At 38.7% G+C, this 25,718-nt stretch overlaps 3 protein-coding genes and 1 long non-coding RNA gene across 5 annotated transcripts in view; 3 read left to right on the top strand and 1 right to left on the bottom strand.

The window, feature by feature from the left end:
* Window positions 1-5,298, top strand: part of LOC122650026 (CDP-diacylglycerol--glycerol-3-phosphate 3-phosphatidyltransferase 2-like) — an 18,996-nt gene extending 13,698 nt beyond the window's left edge. For both annotated transcript variants that reach the window (XM_043843324.1, XM_043843323.1), the window contains 3 exons: window positions 4,028-4,084; window positions 4,194-4,279; window positions 4,430-5,298. In XM_043843324.1, coding sequence (XP_043699259.1) covers window positions 4,028-4,084; window positions 4,194-4,279; window positions 4,430-4,550 — 264 coding nt within the window. In that variant the 3' untranslated portion in view covers window positions 4,551-5,298. The remainder of the gene's footprint in view (window positions 1-4,027; window positions 4,085-4,193; window positions 4,280-4,429) is intronic.
* LOC122650031 lies at window positions 1,452-23,764 on the bottom strand. Its single transcript, XR_006331365.1, has 2 exons — window positions 23,733-23,764; window positions 1,452-1,562 (listed from the first exon to the last, which is right to left on the bottom strand). It is a non-coding gene; the product is annotated as an uncharacterized LOC122650031 (long non-coding RNA).
* Window positions 7,652-10,121, top strand: LOC122650025 (pentatricopeptide repeat-containing protein At2g37310). The gene has a single exon (XM_043843322.1). It carries the CDS (start codon window positions 7,686-7,688, stop codon window positions 9,690-9,692), a length of 2,007 nt encoding a protein of 668 aa, XP_043699257.1. The 5' UTR covers window positions 7,652-7,685; the 3' UTR covers window positions 9,693-10,121.
* On the top strand, window positions 12,723-13,710 carry LOC122650027 (E3 ubiquitin-protein ligase SGR9, amyloplastic-like). The gene has a single exon (XM_043843325.1). It carries the CDS (start codon window positions 12,777-12,779, stop codon window positions 13,596-13,598), a length of 822 nt encoding a protein of 273 aa, XP_043699260.1. The 5' UTR covers window positions 12,723-12,776; the 3' UTR covers window positions 13,599-13,710.
* Window positions 23,765-25,718: the final 1,954 nt, after the last annotated feature.

Here is a 25,718-nt window from a genome sequence, read left to right on the forward strand (position 1 = left end):
AGGTGATCAATTGGCTGAAATCTTTACCAAGGGGCTCATCTCTCATCAGTTTAGTACCCTGTTGTGTAAGCTGAGAATGTATAACATTTATTCTCCAGCTTGAGGAGGAGTGTTGGAGTTATGTATTAAGGATACTTTGGGAACTAGTTTATTTACTTATTGTCTTACATTGTATTTGTCCTCTTTTACTTTTCACCTCCCTAGGGAGTTGTATGTAATTCCATATATTATGTTAGTGAAGTAATATAGGTGTGGTAGAGAACAATCTCTAACACACAACATTTTACCACAATTTTCTCCTCTTCTTCTTTCTCTTCTTCAACCTTCTACCCACAACTTTCTCTCTTGCTCTCTTGTAATTTTTAGATTCCAACTATCTTAGCATTTAAGAACATGACTCACTGACCATATTGTTTTGTCATCTTTGCTTTCTTCTATTATATAGCAATTGAGATAAGGATGCAAACGGCAAACCTCCTCACAGTTATCATCCTCTGTACCAAGATCATCATTGTAACAGCTTTATAATGTGCTGCAAAACCTTATTAATGCAGTGCTTAAACCTTAATTCCAAATCCATGACTTAAGGTCAATTAGTCTGCTGACAGGTCCCAGTAATAAAATGTGCAATCAAGGAATGAGGGGCAGTCAATATAGGTTCAGGCTTAGCAGAAAAATCCAGCATATTATGATTTGCTGGCTAACAGTGAATTGCTAAATCAGTAAGACACAACAGAATAGTATCACAGTTCGATTCGAATAACCGGTCTAAGTTTGAAAAGGATTTATGTTTCTGAGATCAGAATATTTACTTAAGGGTTTAGAACTGAAAGTAATGAATCAGATGACTGGAGAACAGATCAGAAACAAATCAAATGCTGTTTATGTGTTCAGAATATAAGATTAATCTTGAGCTGCTTCAGAGAAGTCCTGATAGCAGAGTAGCCTTGGAGCAGTACACCGAAAGAAAAGGGAAGAACAGGGTATCACAGGGGAGAATAGAAGAGGGAAAAGGGAGATCAATTGGAGGGAAATATGAGGGAGAAAAGAAGAAGAGAAATATGAGGAAGAGAGACTTCGCAGGAGGAGAGAAAAAGGGGTCGGGGGGGGGTGGGATGGACGGTACTGTAGGAGAGATGCAGATTGTAGAAGAGGGCTTGGTTCCTTATTGAACCAAACTTTACCCAAACCAGGCCAGACATGCGATTGGGATTTTTTGTAATTTTAATGATCTTTTTATGGGAGTTTTAGAGAGAGTTAGATACTAAGAGATAGTTTTCCTACTTCAAGTTTCCTAGTTGCTTTAGTTTCCTTGTTGAGTTAGTTTCAGTTTCTATTTCATAGGAATCTTTATTTTTATATATGATTGTAACTTACTGCTACGCAGATGATGAGAATAATGAATTGAGTTTGTTTTTGGGTGAAGCCTGTGGCGTGGCTTGTGCTTGTGCGACCTTGATGCAGATAAGTCACCTAAAGGGCTTATTTTATTGGAAATAGGCCTTGGGTTGGATTATGTAAGTGCTGGGCCTTTGATCCTTTGGGTTTTCTCTGTAATGGGCCTAATATATGGGACTATAGCCTTGTACACGGATTTGATTAATAAGATTGAGAAAAAAAAACATGGTTTTGTGTGCTTTGCTCTGTGAGAGAGTATGGTGAGATGCCATCGGTGAAAGACCAAAATACAGTGAGAGGTCGTGGGTGAGTGACCCGAGTCTCAGAGAGACTACCCTATGTTTTTCTTCCCTTCTTTGATCTCTTGTGTTTTCATTTTATTGCTGTGAATTTGCTGCAAATCTGAGAACCGATTGAAGTATTTACTGTTGCTGGACCTGAAGTTTGTGATCCTGTTGTGGACTGGTATACATTAGACCTCTCCTCTCTTGTCTTCTTTTCCCCTTACCTCCCCTGTCTTTTTTCTGTGTTCTTCTTTCCCTTTTTTATTCTGCAATCACGTACCAGCAGCACCCCTGTGCTGGTCATTGAGTTCTCTGTTTTCCCCTTCCTCTTCCTTCCTTCTATTTGGGTTTCCCTGTTACTGTTCCCTGCCCTAATGTGAGTTGGTTCTAAAAGAGAGGAACTGTCTCTCAGTTCTCCATCATCCTGTCCCAAACTCTAGGGTCTGAATCGTTTCCCCTGGGCAACCTTACCTGCAAAACCCAAGTCCCAACACCCTGCTGAAGTAGGAGTTGTGAACTGATGTTCATACCTGATTTTCTATCCACTGCCAGGCCCTATTTCAGTGAGATTTCTTTGATTCTTCGGCTGCTGGTTCGATCGGTTGTTATTAGGGATCTAGAGGATCATGAGTTGCAATCCACCAAGTTGACATGCTGGTTTTTCTGCCTCCAGGGTTGCGTCTGGAGGGTAGGAGATGAGCCTTCTCCCCCCACCCACAATATTACCTTTGAAGTTGATTTCCAAAACTGCCATTCCCTTCATTAATTCTGTTTTGTCCCTTATTTAAATTTGCTAAACTGTGAAGGGTTCTGTGTACCACGATAGGGGGATTCCCTCAATAGTGGATTGTCTTAATTTCTTTTATTTCTTCTTTCCTAGTTGGTCTAGGATTCTCTGTTTAGTTGTTTTACTTTCCTAGTCTGAATAGGAAAGCTTCTATTGTAACTTGCTACACTATAAATATAATTGTAGGAGGGGAAGCTGGCTATCGGTTGTTAGTCCTTCTAGCAGCCTCCCATCGTCTCTCTGAATCTCTTTTTCTTCCCTTCTTCCTCTCTTTGGTTACTGATTCCATAATCTGATATTGTCACATGGTATCAGAACAATAAGAACCAGTGATCGATCCTCTCACAGTGCTGGTTTGATAGTTCTTCAAGGAGTAATCTCTGTTCCTGGTTGCAGCAGCCTCTGCTGCCTATATCATATTTTCTGCCCTAGTGTATGATGGAAAGAAGACAAACTAGACTTCCTATTCATCAAGTTATATGAAGAATTAATCTACCGCTGGTCTGTTTGGTTGAAGAAATTGACCTATTTTGGATTTTATTTTCTGCCTTTTGCTATCCCTTGCTGCTTTTTTGTGCTAGAATCAATCTTCTGCTACTGGGCTGAAGTCCTACTATTGATCCTTGCTGCTGTTGATGCTTTCATTGATTCCCATATTACCTACCTGCATGATGGCTGATCCAAAGGTTCCGTTGGATACTGTTCATATTCAGATCACCAGCATCAAATGAAATGGTGTATGTAATTACATGTTATGGTCTCAATCAGTCATTGTGTATATTCATGCTAAAGGTAAGATGAATTACCTCACTGATGATCCTCCTTCAGTTGATCCTAAAGATTCTGCTTCTCTTACTGTATATGAAGATTGGATGCGTGAGAATTCCCCACTCAAGATATGGTTGTGGAATAATATTGATCCTACTACTGCCTTAACTGCATCACTTATGTTGCAAACACCCCCCCCCCCAACACACACACACACACACACACAAAGAACAAAAAAAAGCTTCACTTGTGGAGCATCTTTCAGAAACACCTACTTCATGATCCTGCCGTGGGCAAACAATATCTAATCTTGGTTGGCTCATGTTGATTCCCAATAATTTGAGCTTTGAAGTAATTTGTTTAGTTATGCATTTGAGATGGGTGTGTTTGAAAGTGTATGATATTACTCAAATGCAGCTGAATATTTCTTGGTTTGATGGGTTTATTTCATCCCCACCCTTCTGTCGAAAATTTTTCTGATGAACACTTTGATTGGCCCTTTACCAGGGTGGCTCTTCTTAACTATGCATGGACATTGTAACTAGGACCAAGATTTGCTTTGTTTTATCTATTTATCTGCAATATGACACTTTTCTTTCTTGACCAAGCTATAAATACACAAATTTTCTGTATTACCCACATACCTTTCTTCTTCTTTTTTAAAAAAAAAAAAAAAAAAAAATTGTTCCCGCAGTAATTGTTGGTGCTTCTTCTGGTTATAATGTTTTTAGGATTTTATTTCATTTGAAGATATCTCAAATGTTAATTGCTTCCCATCCTGTTTTCGTAGATAACCATGTCAGCAGTAAGGGAATGGGCTGCTTCGCAAAATAGTAAAGTTCTCGAGGTTCTTTCCCACCCATATCTCTCTACCATCTCTTATCATTTTGCAAAACCATTGGGTGCTAATTGTTGTACTGAATTCCCAATATAATTAAAAAAGTATTACTTGTCAGGCTGTTGCTGTAAATAATCTTGGGAAGTGGAAAACAGCCACGCAAATGACGGCATTAACTGTGCTCTTGGCTACACGAGACAGCAGGTTAATATCCTATAATTCTTTTGAATGGCTTCAGAAATATCCATAATAGTTCTTGATGCCTAATCACAATAAGAGGAAAGAAAAACCCTCATATTGGATGTTGGAAAATTCTTTAATTAATTTCCATTTTCTTGTTTGCAAATTTTACAGTTTAACAGGGTCAGGAATTCTAGCTGTCTCTGGTATTATTTTGCTTTATATCTCAGCTGGTCTTGCTGTGTGGTCATTGGCTGTGTACATGAGGAAGATATGGAGAGTATTGCTGAAGTAAGTTCGTCATCTGTTCTTAAGCTTGGCTGTGAGAGGGTAATCACTCTGGGTCTATGCTAGAGATTTTTTTTGGATGTCTTCGTGTAATTTGAATGACCCAATGCAGTGACCGATCTTTATTCTATCCCCATTCACAGCAGCAGGACTTCTTCAGATAAAGTAGCTGACAGGGAAGCTGTTTTCCCTATAGTCCCAACATTTTTAGATTAGTTCCAATGGAAACTGGCCAGGAGGAGTGAATAATCCATGTTTTTGTTGTGTCACTTTCATTGATTAAGAAGTGATGATTAGGGCTGACAGTAGGATGTGTTGGAGTCTCAAAACTCACAAATTATTTTTCTTCGGGGGTGAACTGGGAGGAAGGTTCACCTCTAAACTATTGTAAGATATTTTAGATGTCTAGCAGATGGCATTTTGTGGGAATTTGTTACTGTTGTAATGGCAGTTAGTCATGGGAAGTGGTTTGTCCACTGGTGGCTCTTCAGCACATCTGCTCGGCCAGAATAGTTCTTATAGAGCATTGTCACTGCTGTCAGTTTCTCATGTGGAGAAAAATCAGGAAGTTCGGTTTAATGGGTCCATAATTGTTGAAGATCTTTGGGAAAGTGTTTATAGAAATTGAATTAACTGGTATGTAAACATGGATGATTAAATTAAACATACTTAGATATCTTGCCAAAGATCTTTATTGGGACGAAATTTAGTTGCAGAATTGCAAAGAAACATAAGAATATTGTAGCCTTTGTACCCAAAACCAGATGGAGGAAAAAAAAAAAACTTAAAGCAGATTGAATTCTTTCGTTTTTGCTTTCTGTTTTCATATGTATTCATTCGTATCTTTGTTTATGTTGCTTTGCCCTCTTTATTTCCATTTGTGATGAAGAGTCTGTTGATGCATGTGTAGGCTCTAGTAGACCTAGGAGTTCAACCAAGGCCGGGGTTCAGTTCGTTGATCAAATTTCTGAACCAAATTTACCCCCGTTTTCTTCTTCTTTTCTGAGAAAAAGGTAAGAGGGATTTTGAAAAATGAAACTACAGGATTGTTATTAGTTACCCACCTAAAAAAACCATTCATTCCAGTGATCAAGCCCAGTCAATCCCTCTTTCCTGTTTTCTTTTATTGATCACCAGAAATTTTAATAGAGCTTCAATGAGAGTCAATGATGTTACAATTTACCCTTGATATGTATTTCAAGCTTTTTATCAAACTACATTGAGGTTACCTGATGTCTGAAAGTATGCTTAACGCACGACACTGATAGGTGTAGGCTGTTCTCATGGCCGGGCCAAAAGACCTTCCAGAGGCACCAAAGAAACTCAAACGGAAGAAGATGAAGAAGTCATCAATGTCGTCTCCCAAGATAGCTGAAATGGAGATTACACCCTATCACCAAGGTTTATGATAAAAGGAAGATCCAAAGTTTAGTATTCTTGTCAGACTTGGTGAACAGAAGAGCAGAAAAGAGAACTCTTCAAAGCTTGCAAAGGGCTGGTGAATTCCCTTCTTGCAGTGGGTGGAGGGGGGAGATGGGGAAGGCAGGGAAGGACAAGTAGAGAACGAAGAAGAATTGTCGGATTTTAACAGGTTTGCTGGAGGGTCTATAGGCAAAGTTAAAAATATGAAAAAGTGAGGTACTCTATGAGTAGTTTTCTAATAGTGAAGTACCTCAAACATATTTTTCTCAAGCATTGGGTACCTTAACACTGATTTCCTGTATATAAAATTAAAGAATGAAGAACAAGGGGAATACATCTAATGTTTAAATCAATATGGACCTCTAGTTTAGATCTGTCAAACTAAATCAAAATTTATGTTTGATATACTCTTTGTCCATAGAGTGCTTTTCCATTGAAAGTGCATGCTTAAGCATTTTAATTTGAGAGTTCTCACTTCAGTGTTGAATTCAAGGACTACGAGGGAGAGCTCCAACCCCATACAAAGGGATTGGAAAGTGATCACTTGACCTACGTAGGTTAGATCGATACCACAAGAGAAACAAAAGAGAAATCGTCCATCGTAATCTCGACAAACTCCCTCAGATTGCCCATTTCCTTGATAAAGCTGTTTGATCGATGTCACGAGTATAACAAGTTTCTAGGTTATTTTAGTCATGGATGTGAGTGTTAAGAAAACAATGTCCAGAATGACGATTTGTAGAAGAAAACGAGAAACAGAGAAAACACACAACACATAACACCAGAGATTTACGTGGTTCACCCCCAAGTTGAGAAGCTACGTCCACGGTCGAGCAATAGAACAGATTTTACTATCTTTTGAAAATGTTACGAAACCTCTCATACAACCCTCTCAGAGATAAGAACATTATATAGAGAAGTCCTAACCCAAGGAAGTACAAAAATATCCCTGGACCCAGAAAATTGCCAAACCGGACAGGATTGGACCAAAATATAACATATGCCCTATAATATACCATTTCGAAGATCTCGACGAGCACAACACAACTCCTTGCCCTTGGCAGGGATGTTTGCCATTTTTCAGCAATCCAAGATTGTTTCGAGACCAAAATGGCCCTCCGAAGATCCCAAATCAAGCTTCACCAATAGCAGTGAGTAGATTGGATTTTGATTTTGACCTATTCTCTATCCAATCTGATTAAGATTATGGGGAAGAAAAATTTCTTATAATGCCAGTGTATTATTGTCCTTACATGTGAGTTTTTATAGTTTTCTTTCTTTTACTTTGACCATTTGAACCTCACGTGGATTATTATAGTACAATGCTAGCTTAATTTCAAAATTACATGCGGGCACCCTTAATAAGAGTCAGATTATTGTAATATCCCTGGTAAAATGTCCTATATACCCCCTATTTCAGTATTTTTCCCATAATACCTCCCTCCATCGCCTAAACTTGCACGCTGGTGTTGGAGGGATCCCTCCCCCCAATTAGTTAATTCCACTTTTCTTCCCTTCCCTTTACCACCGGAGGGAAACCATGAATCGGACGATCCTTAATTGAAATCTAGGTTTTGGGCTATGTAGGGCCGATTCCTATTGATTCCGTCCGGATCGACGGCAATCCGTAATCCGGACCCTTATTCGGGCTTTAAAACCCTGCTTAAAGCTATTTGCGAGGAAGAACAGAGCAAGACAAGAAGATACAGGGTCCGAATGGATGAGGATAATAGGGCCTCTGAAAAATCACGTTTCAACCATAGCTGCCACCACCACTGGCTGTATCCAACGAGTGCTCGCAAGCCTGTATCGTTCCGATGGGGTGGACTATGGTGCTTATGGTCACCTCATACAACACTGCACCGACCACCGTCTCGTTGGCCCGGGCAAGCAGATTCATGCCCGCATTGTCGTCTTGTCCGTCGTCCCTGACAACTTTCTCGCTTCAAAGCTGCTCACTTTTTATTCTAAGTCGGGTTTTCTTTTCGAAGCCTTCAAGGTGTTCGACAAAATTCCACATAAAAATATCTTTTCATGGAACGCAATGCTCATTGCTTGCTCTTTACACAATAAACACGAAGAAACTCTGAAGCTCTTCTCGTCTCTAGTTTCTTCTTCAACAGCCACTGTTGTACCCGATAATTTTACGGTTACTTGTCTTTTAAAAGCGCTGTCATCTTTGCATCCTGATTCAAGCTTGGGTAAGGAGATTCATGGTTTTGTGCTTCGACATGGGTTTGAGTGTGACATCTTTGTGCTCAATGCTATGGTTACCTTCTATGCTAGATCCGGAAATTTGAATCTGGCAAGGAAGTTGTTCGATGGGATGTTAGATAGAGATATTGTGTCTTGGAACTCTATGATTTCTGGTTATTCTCAGGCTGGAATGTATGAGGATTGTCTGAGACTGTATAGTGAAATGGAAAGTTCGCCCGGTTTGAGACCTAACGGGGTAACGGTGGTAAGTGTCATGCAGGCTTGCACGCATTTAAAGGACCTTGTCTTTGGCATGGAAGTTCATCAGTTTGTAATTGGGAAAAAAATTGAGGTGGATGCTTCGGTCTGCAATTCCATCATTGGGATGTATGCAAAATGTGGGAGTCTGGACTATGCTCGAGAACTATTTGAAGAGATGATCGAGAGGGATGAAGTTACTTATGGCTCGATGATTTCCGGGTACATGCTTCATGGGTATGTTGATGAAGCAATGGATTTATTCTGGAAAATGGAAAAACCAGGATTAAGTACATGGAATGCTATCGTTTCTGGTCAGGTTCAGAATAATCGTCACGAGGGCATTCCTGAACTCCTGCGAAAGATGCAAGCTGTAGGTTTTAGACCGAACTCTGTGACACTTTCAAGTGTTCTTCCCACTTTTTCATATTTTTCAAACCTAAAAGGTGGGAAACAGATCCATGGTTATGCCATTAGGAATAACCTTGATGAGAACATCTATGTGGGTACAGCCATAATTGACACATATGCGAAAGCTGGGTTTCTGCAGGGGGCTCACAAGGTCTTTGAGCGATTGAGGAGTAGAAGTTTGATTGTTTGGACTGCTATAATCTCGGCATATGCAGCACACGGTGATGCAAATTCGGCAGTTGCCCTGTTTAGAGAGATGCTCGTGAATGGGATTCAGCCTGACTCGGTCACATTCACTGCGGTACTGGCAGCTTGTGCACATGCTGGAGTGGTTGATGAAGCTTGGAAAATCTTCGATGCTATATTGTCAGGTTTTGGGATCCAACCAGTTGTTGAGCATTATGCTTGCATGGTTGGAGTACTTAGCCGGGCAGGAAAGCTCTCTGAAGCAGCTGAATTCATTTCCAAAATGCCTATTGAGCCAAATGCTAAGGTATGGGGTGCGTTGCTCAATGGTGCATCAGTTTCTGGTGATGTTGAACTTGGGAAATTTGTTTTTGAGCAGTTGTTTGAGATTGAACCTGAAAACACTGGGAACTATATCATTATGGCAAATCTATATTCAAGGGCTGGGAGATGGGATGAAGCTGAGAGGATTAGAGAAAAGATGAGAAGAATAGGGTTGAAGAAGATCCCTGGCTGTAGCTGGATAGAAACGAGCAGTGGACAGCAGATTTTCATTGCTGGGGATGTGTCAAACCGGATGTCGGAAGAGATTTATGAGATGCTGGAAGGATTTGCTGAGTTGATGAGAGAAGAAGGTTATGTGCCTGTAAATGAGTTGCATGAGGAGTGTCTTTAGTTCAAAATGAAACCTGTGTGAGGGGAGTCTTACAAGTCAATACGCTGATTGATGAAACGTCAGATGGGAATAGTTTTTCGCAACTTTACAAGGGGGTTGGATCTCACATTGGATCTGTCCCACTTAGGAGATACTTTATTTATTGAATATAATCCTTTAGAACAACAAACATGGCAAAGTATGGATGCATGGATTATCAATAGTATATCAGTATCAGGTTATAGGTGGAGTGCTTAAGACTTAAAAGTATCCCATTATTGTGGGGGGATTGAGCTATTGCTGTTGATCTCAGTGATTGAAATAGAAGCTCTAACAGGTTGTTGCTGGAACATGGAAATTAGGTAGTCTGATTTGGTGAAAAGTGGAGTCAAAGAAGCTGCTTGAGGATCCATACATGAATTTTTGGGACATTAAATCTGGTGGTGTCAACAGTAGTTGTTTTATAGCTTGGATATCTTGAACATGATTTAGTTGAAGTCTGAGAAAGAAGTGCACACTTCTGGATGGTTTTGTGGTTGCATCAGTGTCGTTTCAGTAGACAGCCCAGCCCATTCAATAGGTTCACTATTAGGCCCTTCATTCTATTTGTTGTTTGAAATTAAAGCCAAGGATGTGAAAATTTATAATTCGATGTCATGTAGGCTGCAGCGTACTGGATCAGTACAGATTGATTTCAACTCTGTAGTCTAGATGATCTGATCTCTGAGCCACACTTCAACTACCACAGAGATCTAAAAGTCCACTCTATTTGTGTAGTCGATATTGATTCCACGTTGACAGGTTTAGCTCTTGTTCTGTTACTGAGGTTAAGATCTTCTAATTAGTGGAAACTTTGGCTAATTTTTTGATAGAATACTCCTAGAGTTCAAGTTCATTGGGAACACACAGAATTTTTAAGTCTCTGGAAATTTCTTCCCTACCAAACCTTTGTGTACAGATGAAGCGAACAATCGCAGAATTTCCTGACCTGGCTTGGATTACACAAATACTTTCACGTCTCTCATTGAAGATGATTACGCGCTCCAAAGTGCAGGTACATTCCTACCCACATTCCGCTCCCATATATAAAATGGATTCCCCTGTTGGTCATTATCCAATTTGATACCATAACTTACCAATTCCTAGCTGTTGGGCTCTGCGTTCCATACTGAGCCTTTAACATCCTAATTTTTGTTCCCTGTTAAGTTGTGTAGTGAAGGGCCAGGTAGAACTAGATTTTTCTTTCCCTTTTTTTTTGGGGGGGTGGGTGGTTGAGACATGGCCTCACGGGCGTTGCTGCTGTTTTTTTGTTATTTTTAATTTTTTGTGGGTGTGGACTGTAGAGGCCTAGATAATCCTCTGTTTTGACCTATGATTTTTTTTTTTTGATGGTACGTTTAAAAAATCGGATTGAAACTGATTCGAATTGAAATCGACTGACTCTGATTCTGATTATTTTTCTTAAATTCCTTTTTTAATCGATCATGAATGCACTTAGTTTTTTATTTTGGATCATTTGTTATCAATAATATTAGCGGAAAAACCAATGAAATGTATCTCTTGTACCTAAATTTACAATATTGTTTAATAAAAAATTTCAAAAAAAATCATCGATCAATGAAATCTTTGCTTCTTCCTCCTGATTCTATTTTCTATATTTTCTACTTTTTGGCCAATTTGGATGGATTTTCAGTCGATTTTTACCAATTTATTCAAATTGTAATTGGTATTGGATTGAATCTGATTCCGGGTTGAACTTGTTGCGTACATTGTGTTAACTGTAAGTAGGATGGGAGACAAAATGCCCAATAAATGCTGTGAAGTTTGAGCTTTCTCAGTTTCTTCAATAATTTCGGCCTTTTGAGGGACTTGTCATAGGGGGGGACAGGAGCAAAATATACATATTATCCAGTCATATCCATGTGAGCCCTCCATCTAGCACGCACACTTTGTCTCCTTCACACAAGTCGCTCTCCTTCTCGCTTTCTCTCCTGTCCTCCACACAGTCACGGACAAAACCAAGGAAGAGAACAAGAGGAGAGAGGGCGCCAGCAGAGGAGCAAGGAATGACCAATTGAAGATTATCAAATCTTTTATACAATATATATACAAACCTTGAAAAGAAAACGACGGGAAGAATGCTCCAACCAGACATGTTTTTGGGGACAATGCATCTTCACCTCCTCTGATCTACCACTGATATCCATAGTCTACTTTTCTCCTTGCTTGCATCTTCTAAATAATGTTCCTTCAAATTTCCTTTTCTGTCCTTGCCTTTTACCCATATTCCTAATTGTGTCCTTCACACCATGGTCTTTTACTCTCAAGTATCGATACCGTATCGATGTATTATAATTAGATTGGTGTCAGCTGAGACCGACACAGGCAACAATTGCCAATTTTAATGTAGCCCATAACAACCCAATTTTGGATTGAAGACTAATTCAGAATTTGAATATTTTGGGTTTAAATTTGATTTCTTTATTTTTTTTGGGTAAGAAACTTGATTTCTAAATTGAAAGAAAGAAGTCAAAATGCAGTAAAAAAAAATGCCAAATTATTGGAAATGGATTAAATTAGGTATTAAATGGTAAGGTTAGAAAGTCTGTCATATCAAAAGTTCTCATTGAAATTTTGTAAATTTTTTGAATCTCTTTGGAGAGTGGATTTTTTGTGAACTTTTATATGGAGTTCAAAAAAAAAAAAAAATAAATGCTAATAACTTTTCTTTTGGATTCAATCTGATTTTTTGCTCCGTTATTGCATAATTTGCCAAACGGAAAAGAGCGGTAATTGGGCGCATGTGGCGCACTACTCTTAATACTAAACTTAGGGTACACGAAATGACCGTCGAATCCCATGGAAAGATAGAATTTCCCGATGATGTGGTGGGTAATTTTGTGCATCCGGGTGCAAGGGCAGCGTAGCTTTCTCTTTCCAAAAAAAATCAAAATACTAGTGAAACCAAAAGGATTGAATAGGCAATAAAAAAGATCTTAGGGATCAGATAAGTGGTTTCGGAATTCCTTTTAAAGCCACACGTTCTCACTCATTCTCACGTGTATATATAGTCACAGTCCCACACCCACATGACATGTATTCGCAATGGACGAGAAGGAGAAGAAAATCATGGTAGCCATCTCCACCCTCAACACCAACCAATTCTCCCATCTGATACACTCTGTGTCATCGGAGTTCTGGCGTCAACAGAACCACCTCTTCTCCCTCCTCCAATCTCCCACTCGCTTCCCACTAACTCTTCATCACCTCCAAACCCTCACTCTTCACCAGAAAACTCTCCTAATCGCTCGTTATCTTCTATCCATGCTCACACACCTCACACGTTTCTTGGAAACCAATACACCAAACACATCCACCGCCCTTAGATTGAAAGACCTAGATGCTGCCTTGCTTCTCATGCTCCTTTGCCAAGTCCACCAACAAGAACCCCAAGCATTGCAGAGGTTATCTCCAGCCCAGTGGCGAAGTGTTCTCATGGACTACCAGCTGGGTATTAGCTTGTCAACGTTGGGTGGCCTTGGAGGGTCTAGTAGTGCAGTTTTGACTCCGTTTATTGATATCGCGACGAGGTGCCGGACGTTTTTAGAGGCGGCGGGTTGTGGTGATGAGATGGAGAGGGAGGTGGCGGCGTCGGTGGCAGCGGTGGTGGCGTTGCCATCAGTGGAGTTGAGTGGTGGTGGTGGGGAAGAGTGTGCAATATGTAAGGAAGAGATGAAGGAAGGGAGGGAGGTGTGTGAGTTGCCATGTGACCACTTGTTTCATTGGATGTGTGTGCTGCCATGGCTGAAGAAGAAGAACACTTGTCCTTGTTGCAGGTTTCAGCTTCCGACAGATGATGTCTTTGGTGAGATTCAGAGGTTATGGGGAGTTATCGTCACCAAGAGTAGAATGGACTCTTGTGGATAGCAGATCCAATTCCAATCCTTCTGATACCTGAGGAAACTTTTTAGTATTACTTCTTTAAGATATATATATGATGAAAAACAATGTTGAAAGGTATCTATACTGTATAATAAATTTGGGCTTTGATGATCCCATGGAATACTGAGACTCTCTCTATGGCATGATTTTATTCATTTGCAGCTTCTCGAAAAAGGGCCTAGCATGCATCATTCTATGTTTCAAAACAGAGCACTATCTGCTATCAGTGAACGAATTAGAGTCTGTGATCGCCTATGTTTGTAACCAAGTAGCTCTGCAAAGATGTAGTCTTCTCTTCCCTTATGGCGTCTTCTTCTCCACCCCTGTCGTGTGATACTTTCTCTTCTACCTCTTCTCCTTTCCCTTGCCCTGTGCGTGTTACTCTCCATCCATTCATTCATTTTTTCACAATCCACCTGTCTCCAAAATTTGATCCTGAGACAGCCGTGCTAACGATACCTACGCATAATCAATCATAGCAGCGCCACCAATTACAACGTAGAAACAGTCGTACAATGAGCATCGCCATATCTGAGAGAGCCGCGTCTCCAACTTCATTGAGAAAACAGGCACAACAACAATCAGAGAGCCGCTGTCCCCGTTCGGAGAAGCAGCAGTCCTAGCAAGGGGGTTGGTCATTCTAAGAGCTGCATTCCCAGTTTCGGGACAAATCAGTCGTACCTGCGATCAATGTCAGATCCAAGAAAGCCGTGATCCAATCGAAAGCGGCGCAGAGTCAGCAAGGCATGTCATTGCCACAATCGACCTGCTACTAATTATCTGACTCCATTGACCAATGCGAGCTTCAATCCCGCTTTGGTGTAGAAATGGCAACCAGAGATGCTGCGAGATCAATGCATAGAGTCGTCATTGGTGTTGGTGACAAACATTGTCCATCCCTTCCTCCCCATAGCTTCGTCCTAGGCTTGCAATGAGTTTTGGCTGAAATTTCAACTTTTCGAAAATGCTTACCTCTCTCTTGCAATACCTTGCTTTTCGCCTGGCAATTCTACTCATCGTCAAGGGAGAACCTTGCAGTTTTGACTACCCAATCGCCAAGTGTCGAAGCCGGAATCGAAGTTAGGAAGGAAGACCAGAGACTTCGGGCAAAATCCATTTGCTTGCCGATTACAAACATCACATGATCACTATGGAAGTTGGCATCAAAAGTAAATGGTATTTTCTTGTCACTTACAAGCTTCTATGGCTACAAAAGCAAATGCCATTTACTTACTTATGGGTTATAAAAATAAATGCCATTTTGATTCTGAGCTACAAGCTTCTATGGTTATAAAACTAATTGCCATTTTCTTGTCAATTACAAAAGTAAAGGCCATTTACTTGCTATTATGTTCTGTTTACTGCTCTATCAGCATTATTTCTAAGGATTTCTATGGTTTTGCCCATCCCCTAGATAGGATGACCTTGTCTTGTTAATGACATATAAGATAGTTTGATCAAATTCCACTCTGTGACATTTATCCTTATGTAATTCATGTCTATTATCTCCATAGAATTATTTTTTAACCAAAAAAAGAAATAGAAAAAGGAAAACCCTCATAAGAGCCTTTATTTTTTTGATGAAAATGTAATCACACAAACCACACACCAATCCCCATAAGGGCCTTTATTGGTTGTAGCAAAGTCTTGGGATTGAAAGTGTCTTCATTGGGAAGGTGATTGGGGGGTTTTTAAATATAGTAATATTTTTTATTCCCTCACCCCCCCCCCCTCCCCAACATACCCACACACCCCCCACCAAAAATAGAAGATTAATAGTTATAGAAAAGAAATGATGGAGAGAGATGAATTTTGAGTGAATGGGTAGTGAGATAGAGCAAGAATAGTCGAATTTGATTAAGGTAAGAGGTTTTATGCATGATTGTGCTTTCAACTGTTGGCTGGGCATGATCGTATATGGTACATGGTCCCTCACCTCCACCAATGGGTCATACACCATTGGACAACTGTGCACAATACCTCTTCCCTTTGATTAAATTGACTTATAGGGTCCGTTTGGTTGCAAAAGGAATTAAAGGGAAGAGAAGGGAAGGGAAAATTTTCATACTTAGAAAAAGAAATTTTTGTAATCATTACCCCATGTGACAATATCATTAACTTCAAATCATTCCATATTTGGTTATTAAACACTTTACTGTGCATCCAATTTCCTTTGGCTAAAAATGTAAAAATAAATATTACATGTAAAATGTATCATTACTAGATATGGTAAAAAATTTAAGTAGTTTATACAATCACATGGGGTAATGATTATAGAAGTGTTTCTTTTTTAGGTTTGAGAATTTTCTCTTCCCTTCCCTTCCCTTCCCTTTAATTCCCCTTGCAACCAAACAGAGCCATAAGAATTTTGAATGGTTAAAGAATTTCAAATATGAAACCATTTAGGTTGAACAACAAAGAACCATTGATCAAATCCAGCATCGAGTTTTCCAACAACCGTTACATGGTGCTCTAGGAACTATAGATAGTTGTTTGAACAGTAAATTACTTATGCCCTCACCAATAAGGCAATAATAGATTATATGAGAAGCTTTCCTCTAGTTCTTCTATTTCTTTTTAAGGAGTAAAATTTCGCCCCAACCATGGATTTACAAATTGAATCGAAATCAGTAGAATCATTGGATTCAAATCAGAATAATGTCGATTCCCAAAACCCATTTTAGAATCGATCATGAATGCACTTTATTCTTTATTTTTCTTTTACTATTTTTTTTTTTCTCTTAATCAAGAAAAATAATAAAACTTACATCTTGTAGATATATCTACAAGACTTATGAACTAAAAACTCAAAATTCAAAGATCTATGGAGAGGTTTGTTTTTTCTTCCCAATTTCCTTTTCTAAGGTTTTCGTTAATTCCTGAGGCACCGTTTGGTTGTAAGGGGAATTAAAGGGAAGGGAAGAAAAATTTTCAAACAAAAAAGAGAAACTTTTGTAATCATTATCCCATGTGATTGTATAAACTATTTAAAGTTCTTACTATATATAGTAAATATACATTTTACATGTAATATTTATTTTACATTTTAAACAAAAGGGAATTGCATGCAAAGTAAAGTGGAATTTAATAACCAAATATGGAATAATTTGAAGTTATTGATATTGTCACATGGTGTCACATGGGGTAATGATTACAAAAATTCCCTTTTTAAAATTTCCTTCCTTTCTCTTTAATACCCCTTGCAACCAAACAGAGCCTGACGGATTTTGATCCTTATTCAAATTGAAATTGATAGAGGCTGATCCATGATGGATTCTGGGTTTTAAAACTTTTCCTCCACCCCTTAGTGGGGAAAGAGGGGTTTTGTAATCAACCAAAGGAGATGAGAAAGAATAAAAACTAGAGATGCAAATAGTGCATCCAAATGCAGTTCTCCAATTTTGAGAATTGGAACTACAATTGGAATTCTGAAAATTGTCCAGAATTGGTATAATTGAGAGAATAAGAATTAGATCCAAATGCATGATAACACTTCTATTTCTCTATAGAATAGAAATCTGTCTAACACCGGTTCATTTTGTGTTCCGGGGAATGAATTAGGACAAAAAAGTTGATGAGAAATATATATATATATATATAAAAAAAGAAGCTCCAATTTGAAGCTCTTTGTCCCAAAAATAAAAGGGATAAGTACGTGTACCCCCTGTAATACACCCAATATTCTTCGTACCCTCCTAAGCTTCTGATAAGTCCACGTACCACCCCTCAATATTCCACGTACCACCCCTGCTTTATCCCCCTAATGCCATATAAGTCCACACTAGGTATTAAATGCTATAAAATGACCAAACTACCTTTTCTTCTAGCTTTTCTAAAATTTGAAAAGACCTAATTGCCCTGACCTATTTGCTAAAATTTGAAAAGACCAAAATGCCCTCATCTTCCTTTTTTTTTTTTTGCTGATTTTAGTTTCGATAATAAGTTTTCTTTCATCACAAATGGATGACAACAAGAGAAGCAAACACAGAATGAACCACATGATTTTTTTCTCTCGAAAAAAAAAGAAGAGACCATTACCGCTGAGAAAACCCTAAACGAATGTCGCCGTCCTTATTTACCGTCAAAATACTTTCGAATAAAAAATCGTAAATTTCCTCGAAACTCCTAAAACCACAGAATTATAAGCCCATTAAATGTAAGAAAACTTATTATCGAAACTAAAATCAGCAAAAAAAGGAAACTAGTACCTGATTAACACAGGAGGCTAACGATCGGCTACGAAGATCGATAGATTTATCAATCGTCCTTCGCCGGTCGGTGGCTGAAACAAAAGGGAAATTTTTTTTTTTTTTTTTGTTCTTCCGAAAAAAAAAAAAAAAGGAACGCCAGAACCCAAAAAGAGCTGTACAGAGAGGTTTCGCTTGCTCTCTCCGCAAATGTATTCTCCCTCTTCACCCCTCTATCTCTCTCTGGTTTTTGTTCTTAAAAGAGAGATGAAACGAAAGCCATTTGAAGAAACTAAACGGATGGAAAGGAAAGATTTTGAGAGATGCGTTGCACTGAAAGAGAAAAAAGGAACATGGGGTGGAGGGATTTGAGGGGTTCCGGAACTTAGTTGTTGCGGGGGGGGGGGGGGGGAGAAGAACGAGAAGAATGAAGGGGTTGGGTTGGTGATGGTGTTAATGGTGGGTGGTGGTGGTGGTGGTGGTGGTGGTGGCGGTGGTGGGTATGTAAAAGAAGATGATGATTTGGGGAAGATGAGGACATTTTGATATTTTCAAATTTTAGTAAATAGGTCAAGGCAATTAGGTCTTTTCAAATTTTAGAAAAGATAGAAGAAAGGGTAGTTTGGTCATTTTATAGCATTTAATATCTAGTGTGGACTTAAATGGCATTAGGGGGATAAAGCAAGGGTGGTACCATCACTGGTACGTGGAATATTGAGGGGTTGTACGTGGACTTATCATAAGCTTAGGGGGGTACGAGGAATATTGGGTGCATTACAGGGGGGTATGCGTACTTATCCCAAAATAAAAAGAAGAAATAAAATGGGGGGAGGGGGAGTTGCTCTTTAATGACCACATGGTTAATTTGATAGGCAAAGCAATTTCATGTTCAAAATAATACATTTTCAAAATAATACACCACCTCCAATGCAACTTCAGCCACCCCCCTCTACCACCTCCACCTCCACCTCCACCTCCACCTCCACCACCACCACCACCCCCTCTACCACCTCCACTGCCACCAATACCACCACCACTGCCATCTCCACCGCTACAACCACCACCTCCTCCACAACTACAACCACCACCACCACTGTCACTGCCACCATCATCAACACCACCATTGCCACCACCTCCACCAAATTTTGGGTATTCAATGGCAGTTTTGAAAATTTACAAAAGTTCTAGAAATAGAAATTATTATGCACAACAAACGTGTTTCTGTTTCTTTTCTAGCCCAGAAATAGAAATTAGTGTGTTAACCAAACACGTTTTTTGTCTAGAAATTTGGCCCAGTAACAGAAATACAAAAAGTCAATTATGGAAGAGAAACATAGCCCAGAAAGAGAAGTGTTGTCATGCAGGCCCATATATGCCCTTCAATTCTTCTCCTTTGGGCAAACCTACACAAATATAAATGGGCTGGGCTTCAGTATGCTAAACAACCCATCAAATAATTTGCTGGGTGTCAATAGACCCAACACGTGCGAATGTGTTATGTGGCAGGAATTTCAACACCCAAAAAAAAAAAGTGGCTAATAGTGAGTGAAAAGTTATATAAATTTATGATAATGTAATTTTCTGATAATGGAATTTCTGTAATTGTGATTTTTTTTTTGGTAAACTCTGCAATTGTTATTTAAGGCTCAATTTTTAACATTTCAGCTATAACTTTTTCAGTCATTTTAATATTTTCATCCTCAAATGAACCAAAATATTTTGGCCAAAAATTTGGAAATTGAAAGGAAATCTAAAACTAAGGCTTCATGGCACCCTTTCCCATAGATCAAGAGTCAACCTACAACTTCTCTGATGGTTCAGTTTCAAAAGATGAAACAGCTTAAGAGAATAAAATGAACCTTCTCTGCTGTTGCCAGAAGGCAGCTTCTTCAAAATACTTGACAATTTGTGCAAAGGGTTTGTAGGGTTATCATTCTTGAGCTATGATAAGGGTAAAGAAGTGCACAGTTGATTTTTCTAATTTCTTCTTCTCTCCTATTATTTTCAAATGAAAGAAATTGCTAAGGAAACGGCTCGAAATATAGGATTTCAATGAATGTCCCAACAGACCTCATTCATTGACAGCAAAATGCAGACTCCAAGACCTTTAAGCAGACAATTTTTAAAAGTTCCACAAAGTTTTCACAGATCATTCAGCATTTCCAGACAAATAAGTCAATGCATGTAAGTTAACATCTGTAAACATGATTACTTCTTTGATCATCAAACTAACAGTAACTAACCCTGTACACATGAGACATGATTACTTATTGATTCATCAAACAACCAGTAAATAACCTGTATAATATAATTGAGTAATCAGAGAGTTTGTATGTAGACCATTCATACCAAGAAACAATCAAGTAGGATTTTATAGATTTTATTTCCATTATGATGATTGAATAATTTTAATCCTATAGTCCTAGGTAGGAATATTTGGCCTCAATCTTAAGTTAGAATTGGTTAAAACTGATTCTTGATGCAGGAAAAGTTGGTTCACATATTATCAACTAGAGGACGGAGATTCTCTAAAGTGCTGACAGGACATACTGTATAATAGACAAGTTACATATCGAATTTGTAATTGCACAATAAAGAAGAAGACTATATCCAATCAATGTGAATAATTTGAACTGAGTCATAAAATAATCCTATTATTGAAAATGAATTAAAACAAGATTTATAACAAGAATGTTGTTTTTTTTTTTTGGGGGGGGGGGGGGGAGTGGTAAGTGGGGTAGAAGAAATTGAAAGTAGGAAACAAATCCCTGACCTGCTTGGGCATCAAATTATTCTCCTTTGTTTGGGGGGGGGGGGGGGGGGGGATGTGGAAGAGGCAAAAAGAAAAGAAAACCTTATACAAGAAAAGCACATCCAATGTGGGAGAGGGAAAAAAAAACGAGCTGAATCATAAGAAAGAAACATTTTTTTCTTTTAATTTCTAATCAGAACATAGTTCGCATAAAAGAGATTGTTTACATAGCCACCTTGTTAGGGGGAGGGGGGCTGTACAACTTAAAGCTTATTTTGAGGATAAAAATCTCCTCATCACAAAATTGTTTTAAGCCTCTTTAAGAGAAATGAGGATCAAAATAAAAATACAAGAAGACATAGCTAGACCTAGTGCACAGAACTGAGGGTTTTCAACTACTTACCAAGAATTTTACCTTCTATCCAATAGAAAGTGAACAAGAGTTGCAGAGGACAGAATCTGACATTCATATCAAACATACGGAATCTTCACATCAAACAGACAGAATCAGATTCGAAAGCAGTAAAATATTTCAGTCCAAGGGGATGCGTGGGTGATTATTTCTTACCTCTTAAGAGCTCTAGTTAATTATTTTTAGAGTAGGAGATTCTTTTAAATACCTTTTTTTTTTGCAGGGATAGCAGGTAATTTTCCCCATCTTTAATTACCCAATTCCATGTTCGAGCACCTCAAAAGGTTTTAAATAGAGCCCACAAAAGTGAACTTCAGAAAATATGAAACTAAAGATTACAACTATCACAAAATTATGGAGATGGCAGAAAGAAGCTCAATACATTAAAGCAAACAACTAATGCTATGAAATTAGACAAAGACTTGACACCACTCATTTGGCACATATTATCCAATGGTCCTATTCTCAAAATCATTAAAATATAAGGTGTTGCTTCTTCACAATTAATTTCATAACTTCATGAATATGCTATATTAATACTCCTCTGTACCTTTTAAAGGACAGAATAAAAGGAAATGAGCATGATAGTTTCACTTACTTACCTATCAAGTTCGACAAGCCTCTTGCCAAAATGCTTGCTGATATCATGCACATCTTCAATGCATGAATGGCCATGATGATAGATAAAATCTTACGCAAACCCATGCTAACAGACAAGTGGACTCATCAGTGCAATGTTCCCAGTTGACCAAAAAAGGGCGGAGCAGGAATAGAAAAGATTTTGAAGGAGTCCGGTAATCTTGGGTGTATTATTAATATGGGCAAGAGATCGTTGTCTGGTCGTGCGAGCCTGCACCAGTGCGGGGGCCAATAAGAGCACAGAGAGGGGCATCGAAGATGCATTATGGATTTCAGATAAGATCCTATTTGCCCGCTGAGAGAAGCAAATGTATGCAGCCTTACCCCCACTTCAGGGAGAGGCTGTTTCATTGATTTGAAACCACGACCACCAGGTTGCAATAGAGCAACCTAACTGTTGTGCCGAGGCCCGTCCTCTGAGATGTTAACTACACAGTTCATGAATTTAACCCACTGAAACCTCAACTATCATCAAGAGCTTGATAAGATCCATGACAAACTAGACAAGTGAAATGCCAGATACTCCTACTAATTGTTTGATTTGGATGATTATTATTTTGAAGCTATCCAACCTTTTTTTTTTTTCCTTTTTGGATAAGTTACAACCCACCAAATTTCAACCCAAGACTAATCGTGATCATCAGCCACCTTGGCACCTCTGCTGATAGAATAATCTTTCCACACTTGCAGGGTGGAATGGAAGGTTCAAGTTCTCTAGTAGAAACTTTTTTTCTTTCTAAAAGAATAAGTATTTCCACAACTTCAGCTCATTACAGTCTAGGAAAGGGTTTACCCTGCCCCTGCATCAACAAGTTAATGGTATGTAGAACCAGGAGTCTAATTTGAGTTTGGATTATTCTAGCTTGATTTGCTTCTTATTTGGGTGGGGGACCAAGATCTCAAAAGCGAGTCTAAATGTGTAATCATATCATAGTAGGATTACTATTTTGGTTTTTTAAGTCCTAGTTTAATTAAGAGAAAGGGATCCACATGAAAGAGCCATTAGCGTTGGAGGCAATGAGTTGATGACTGAAAATTGATTTTACTTGGTTGGAGGTTGATGTCATCTTCCTTCCCTCAATAACTGATCCATAGTGGTTCAGCCTGCATTGGTACCATGTTGATTAACATCATTGATTGTAGCTGTGTCTTACCTTCCATATTACCTATTTTCTTGAGTCAATATAGAACAATATTGCTCATCCCTACTATTTCCTCACAAAAACTGCAGGATATGCTTCTTCATCTGTTCAAGAAAACTTCTTTATCCCAAAAGGCCAACCTCAATTGATGGAGAGTGTAATTATATGCCTAAGTCCTAATTAGGTACCCATCCAAAAGGTGGTAAATAGACTGGAACTATTAACCACATAGTTGGCTTTTTGAAACCATGCTTTATCAATAACCACCCCCCCCCACCCATCGAATAACGTTTTCAATTTATCTGACCTATTTCTCCATACTTCTTTTCATAAACTCCATCCAGACCAAAACCTCCCTTCCCTTATCAAACCCTTAATTCCCTACCATATCATAAAGCTCAAGACATGAAAATTCAATAATAGCCATTGTTTAGACCCAAAATTGAAAACCATAAATCTTTTGAGATCATAATCCACAGGATTGCATTGGTCTAACATCCAGCCGTCTCCAAGATGTGTACCTATACTCTAGAGAACAGCATATCAAAAATAACTATTCCACCCCAAGTCAACCTGTATGGCCTTCTAAAATATTACTTTTCTACCTCCCTGTTCCTTTCAGAATTGACCTTTCTATCATTCGACTTGCAGTCCAATATCCTGGACTTGAAGTCTTGAACCAATAACTAAAGACTATTTGTCATGGAATGCCATGATGCAATTGCAGAAAATAATTTTTCGGACCCTAAAGCAGTGAGTAAATCGATGTTTGGATTCGATCATTGGATCTCTTGGAGTCATTTACCAACATGTGTTACATCCGAATAAAGGTGACGAAACATCCAACTGCTCACTATTGTGTTTCAAATTTACATGTTAGTGATGCAGATTTATCACCAAACTGGGCTTCTTTTATTAGGAATAAGTCTAAGGTTGGGTTACATATATGTTGGGCCTTTGATCCCATGGGTTTCTAATGTAATAGACCACTTTTATGGGCCCAAAATATGGGTATATAGGTTGCATACAGGATTAACCCAATACGTAGTTTATTTTTATGTTTTTAATTGAACCGGTTCAAATTGATTGCATCCAATTGGTTCAATTTAAGTGATCATGTGACTTGGTTAAGTGGTCATGTGACAACTTAAGTGGTCATGTGATGTAAGTTGGGCTGGATTAGGACTCTATAAGTCCAGCCATGTTTTGAGTCTATTTCCTTTAGTATTCTAATTTCTTAGTCAGTTTAAGTTACCTAATAGGTTAGGGATAGGGTTAGGCCATTCCTTTTTAGTGTCTAAGTCTATTTTTGAGTCTTCTATATAAGTTTGTAAGGGAGGCCAGCATTGAATACGAATTTGATTAATAAAAACTCAGCTTTATGCTTGCTGCCTTTGCTCCATCGTGAGTGTGCCTTGTGGGTAATATCAAGGTGAAGGGATTGGTGGATCTCCAATCGACTCCTTGCATCGTGAAGATCGGGAGGGCTGCTACTCATCTCCTTGCATCTTGTAGATCGGGAGACCCCTTTGTTCATCTTCAAAGCTGCTGCCATTAAAGATCTCTTCAAATCCAGTAAGTTTGAAATTGAACTTTGTTTAAACCACCTTCTTCTCACTCCTACCCTAACTAGGATTCCTCCATAACTTCAAATCTGTCCATTAGTTTCGAACCAAACTTTCAGCATACATCGCTTACATCATTATTGACACTCGATCCAAGTTTCATCAAACCCCCACCTCCCTAAACCCTAGAATCCCCTACTCCTACCTCCATTAGGAATTGTCTCCAATAACCTTATCTTGCTGTCCAACTCATCTAACCTACTTCCATTCACTCAAACATCATAAAACCTATACCATTGGACTTCCCTACACCTGCAATCATTACCATATAAGACAACCCTAACCTAAACCTAACTTAACTCTAATTTTGACCTAAAATTCAATTCTGCCCAAAATTGCAGAATTTCAAACTCATCCACACCCTAACCTTTTTATACCATAATAGCCCTCTAGACCTGCCCATTAATACCCTATAAACCCCTTTCCCAATATCCAACCCTAATCCTAGTTTTACCCTAAACAGCCCACATCTGTAAACAGTTACAGAATTTTGATCTTACCTGGCTCCTATTAGGCCTTGCCTATATAGGACTACATAAGTTAGATACAGGTCTTTTTTCTTAATTGAACTGAGAATTCCACGGTCAGTCATATCCTACAAAACACTAATTGAATTTCATGGAGGATACCATCAATCACACTACAGTCGAGAATTTGGAAGGGAATAAAGTGCAGTGTTTTCAATCAAATATTGTTAGTCAGACTGATCCTCCATTCTAATAAGCATTGAGGATTTCACAAAGACAAACTTCAAATCAAGTTGAGAAACCTTCAATTCAACTACCAGTTCTCATGCAGCACACTTTTAATTGGTCTTCCTTTCTACAACAGGATAAGATGCTAACCTGAAAAAATGTAGGCATATGGTGAGACAGTAACACAGTGAAGTGCCCATAACATACTTATGATCACATCACCAGTCCAAAAACTGAGAAAGAGATTGAAACCATAAAATGAGCCACTAATGCAGAATGAACTATCAATTAATATCTGTTATTGTCTTATTCACCCAAATCAAGAAGAGACTATATGACAACGTACAAAACCCCTTACCAGTGTTTAAGACTTCAAAAACAGTTTTTATAGTATGATATGGCCAGCATTTTCAAAATCCATATTGGAATCCCAAACCTGGAGCATCAGTCTCAAAAGACTAAAGCAGATATGGATGGGCCTAAGATGGAAGTTGGTGACTATGCAAGGCACCATGCAAACATATATGTGCATGAGGAATAAATTGCATCAGTGTATTTGATCAATAAAGCATTGATGCCAATATCCACAAAGTCCAGAAGCATGATGTATCTCCAAGCTGTGACAACTCTTAGAAAAACATGATATAGATTTC

The sequence above is a fragment of the Telopea speciosissima genome, chromosome 2 (assembly GCF_018873765.1).
Source record: "Telopea speciosissima isolate NSW1024214 ecotype Mountain lineage chromosome 2, Tspe_v1, whole genome shotgun sequence".
NCBI lineage: Eukaryota > Viridiplantae > Streptophyta > Magnoliopsida > Proteales > Proteaceae > Telopea > Telopea speciosissima.

Excerpts from the sequence above, each read along its gene's own strand:
- LOC122650027 (XM_043843325.1), top strand. The coding sequence starts at position 12,777 with ATGGACGAGAAGGAGAAGAAAATCATGGTAGCCATCTCCACCCTCAAC.
- LOC122650025 (XM_043843322.1), top strand. The coding sequence starts at position 7,686 with ATGAGGATAATAGGGCCTCTGAAAAATCACGTTTCAACCATAGCTGCC.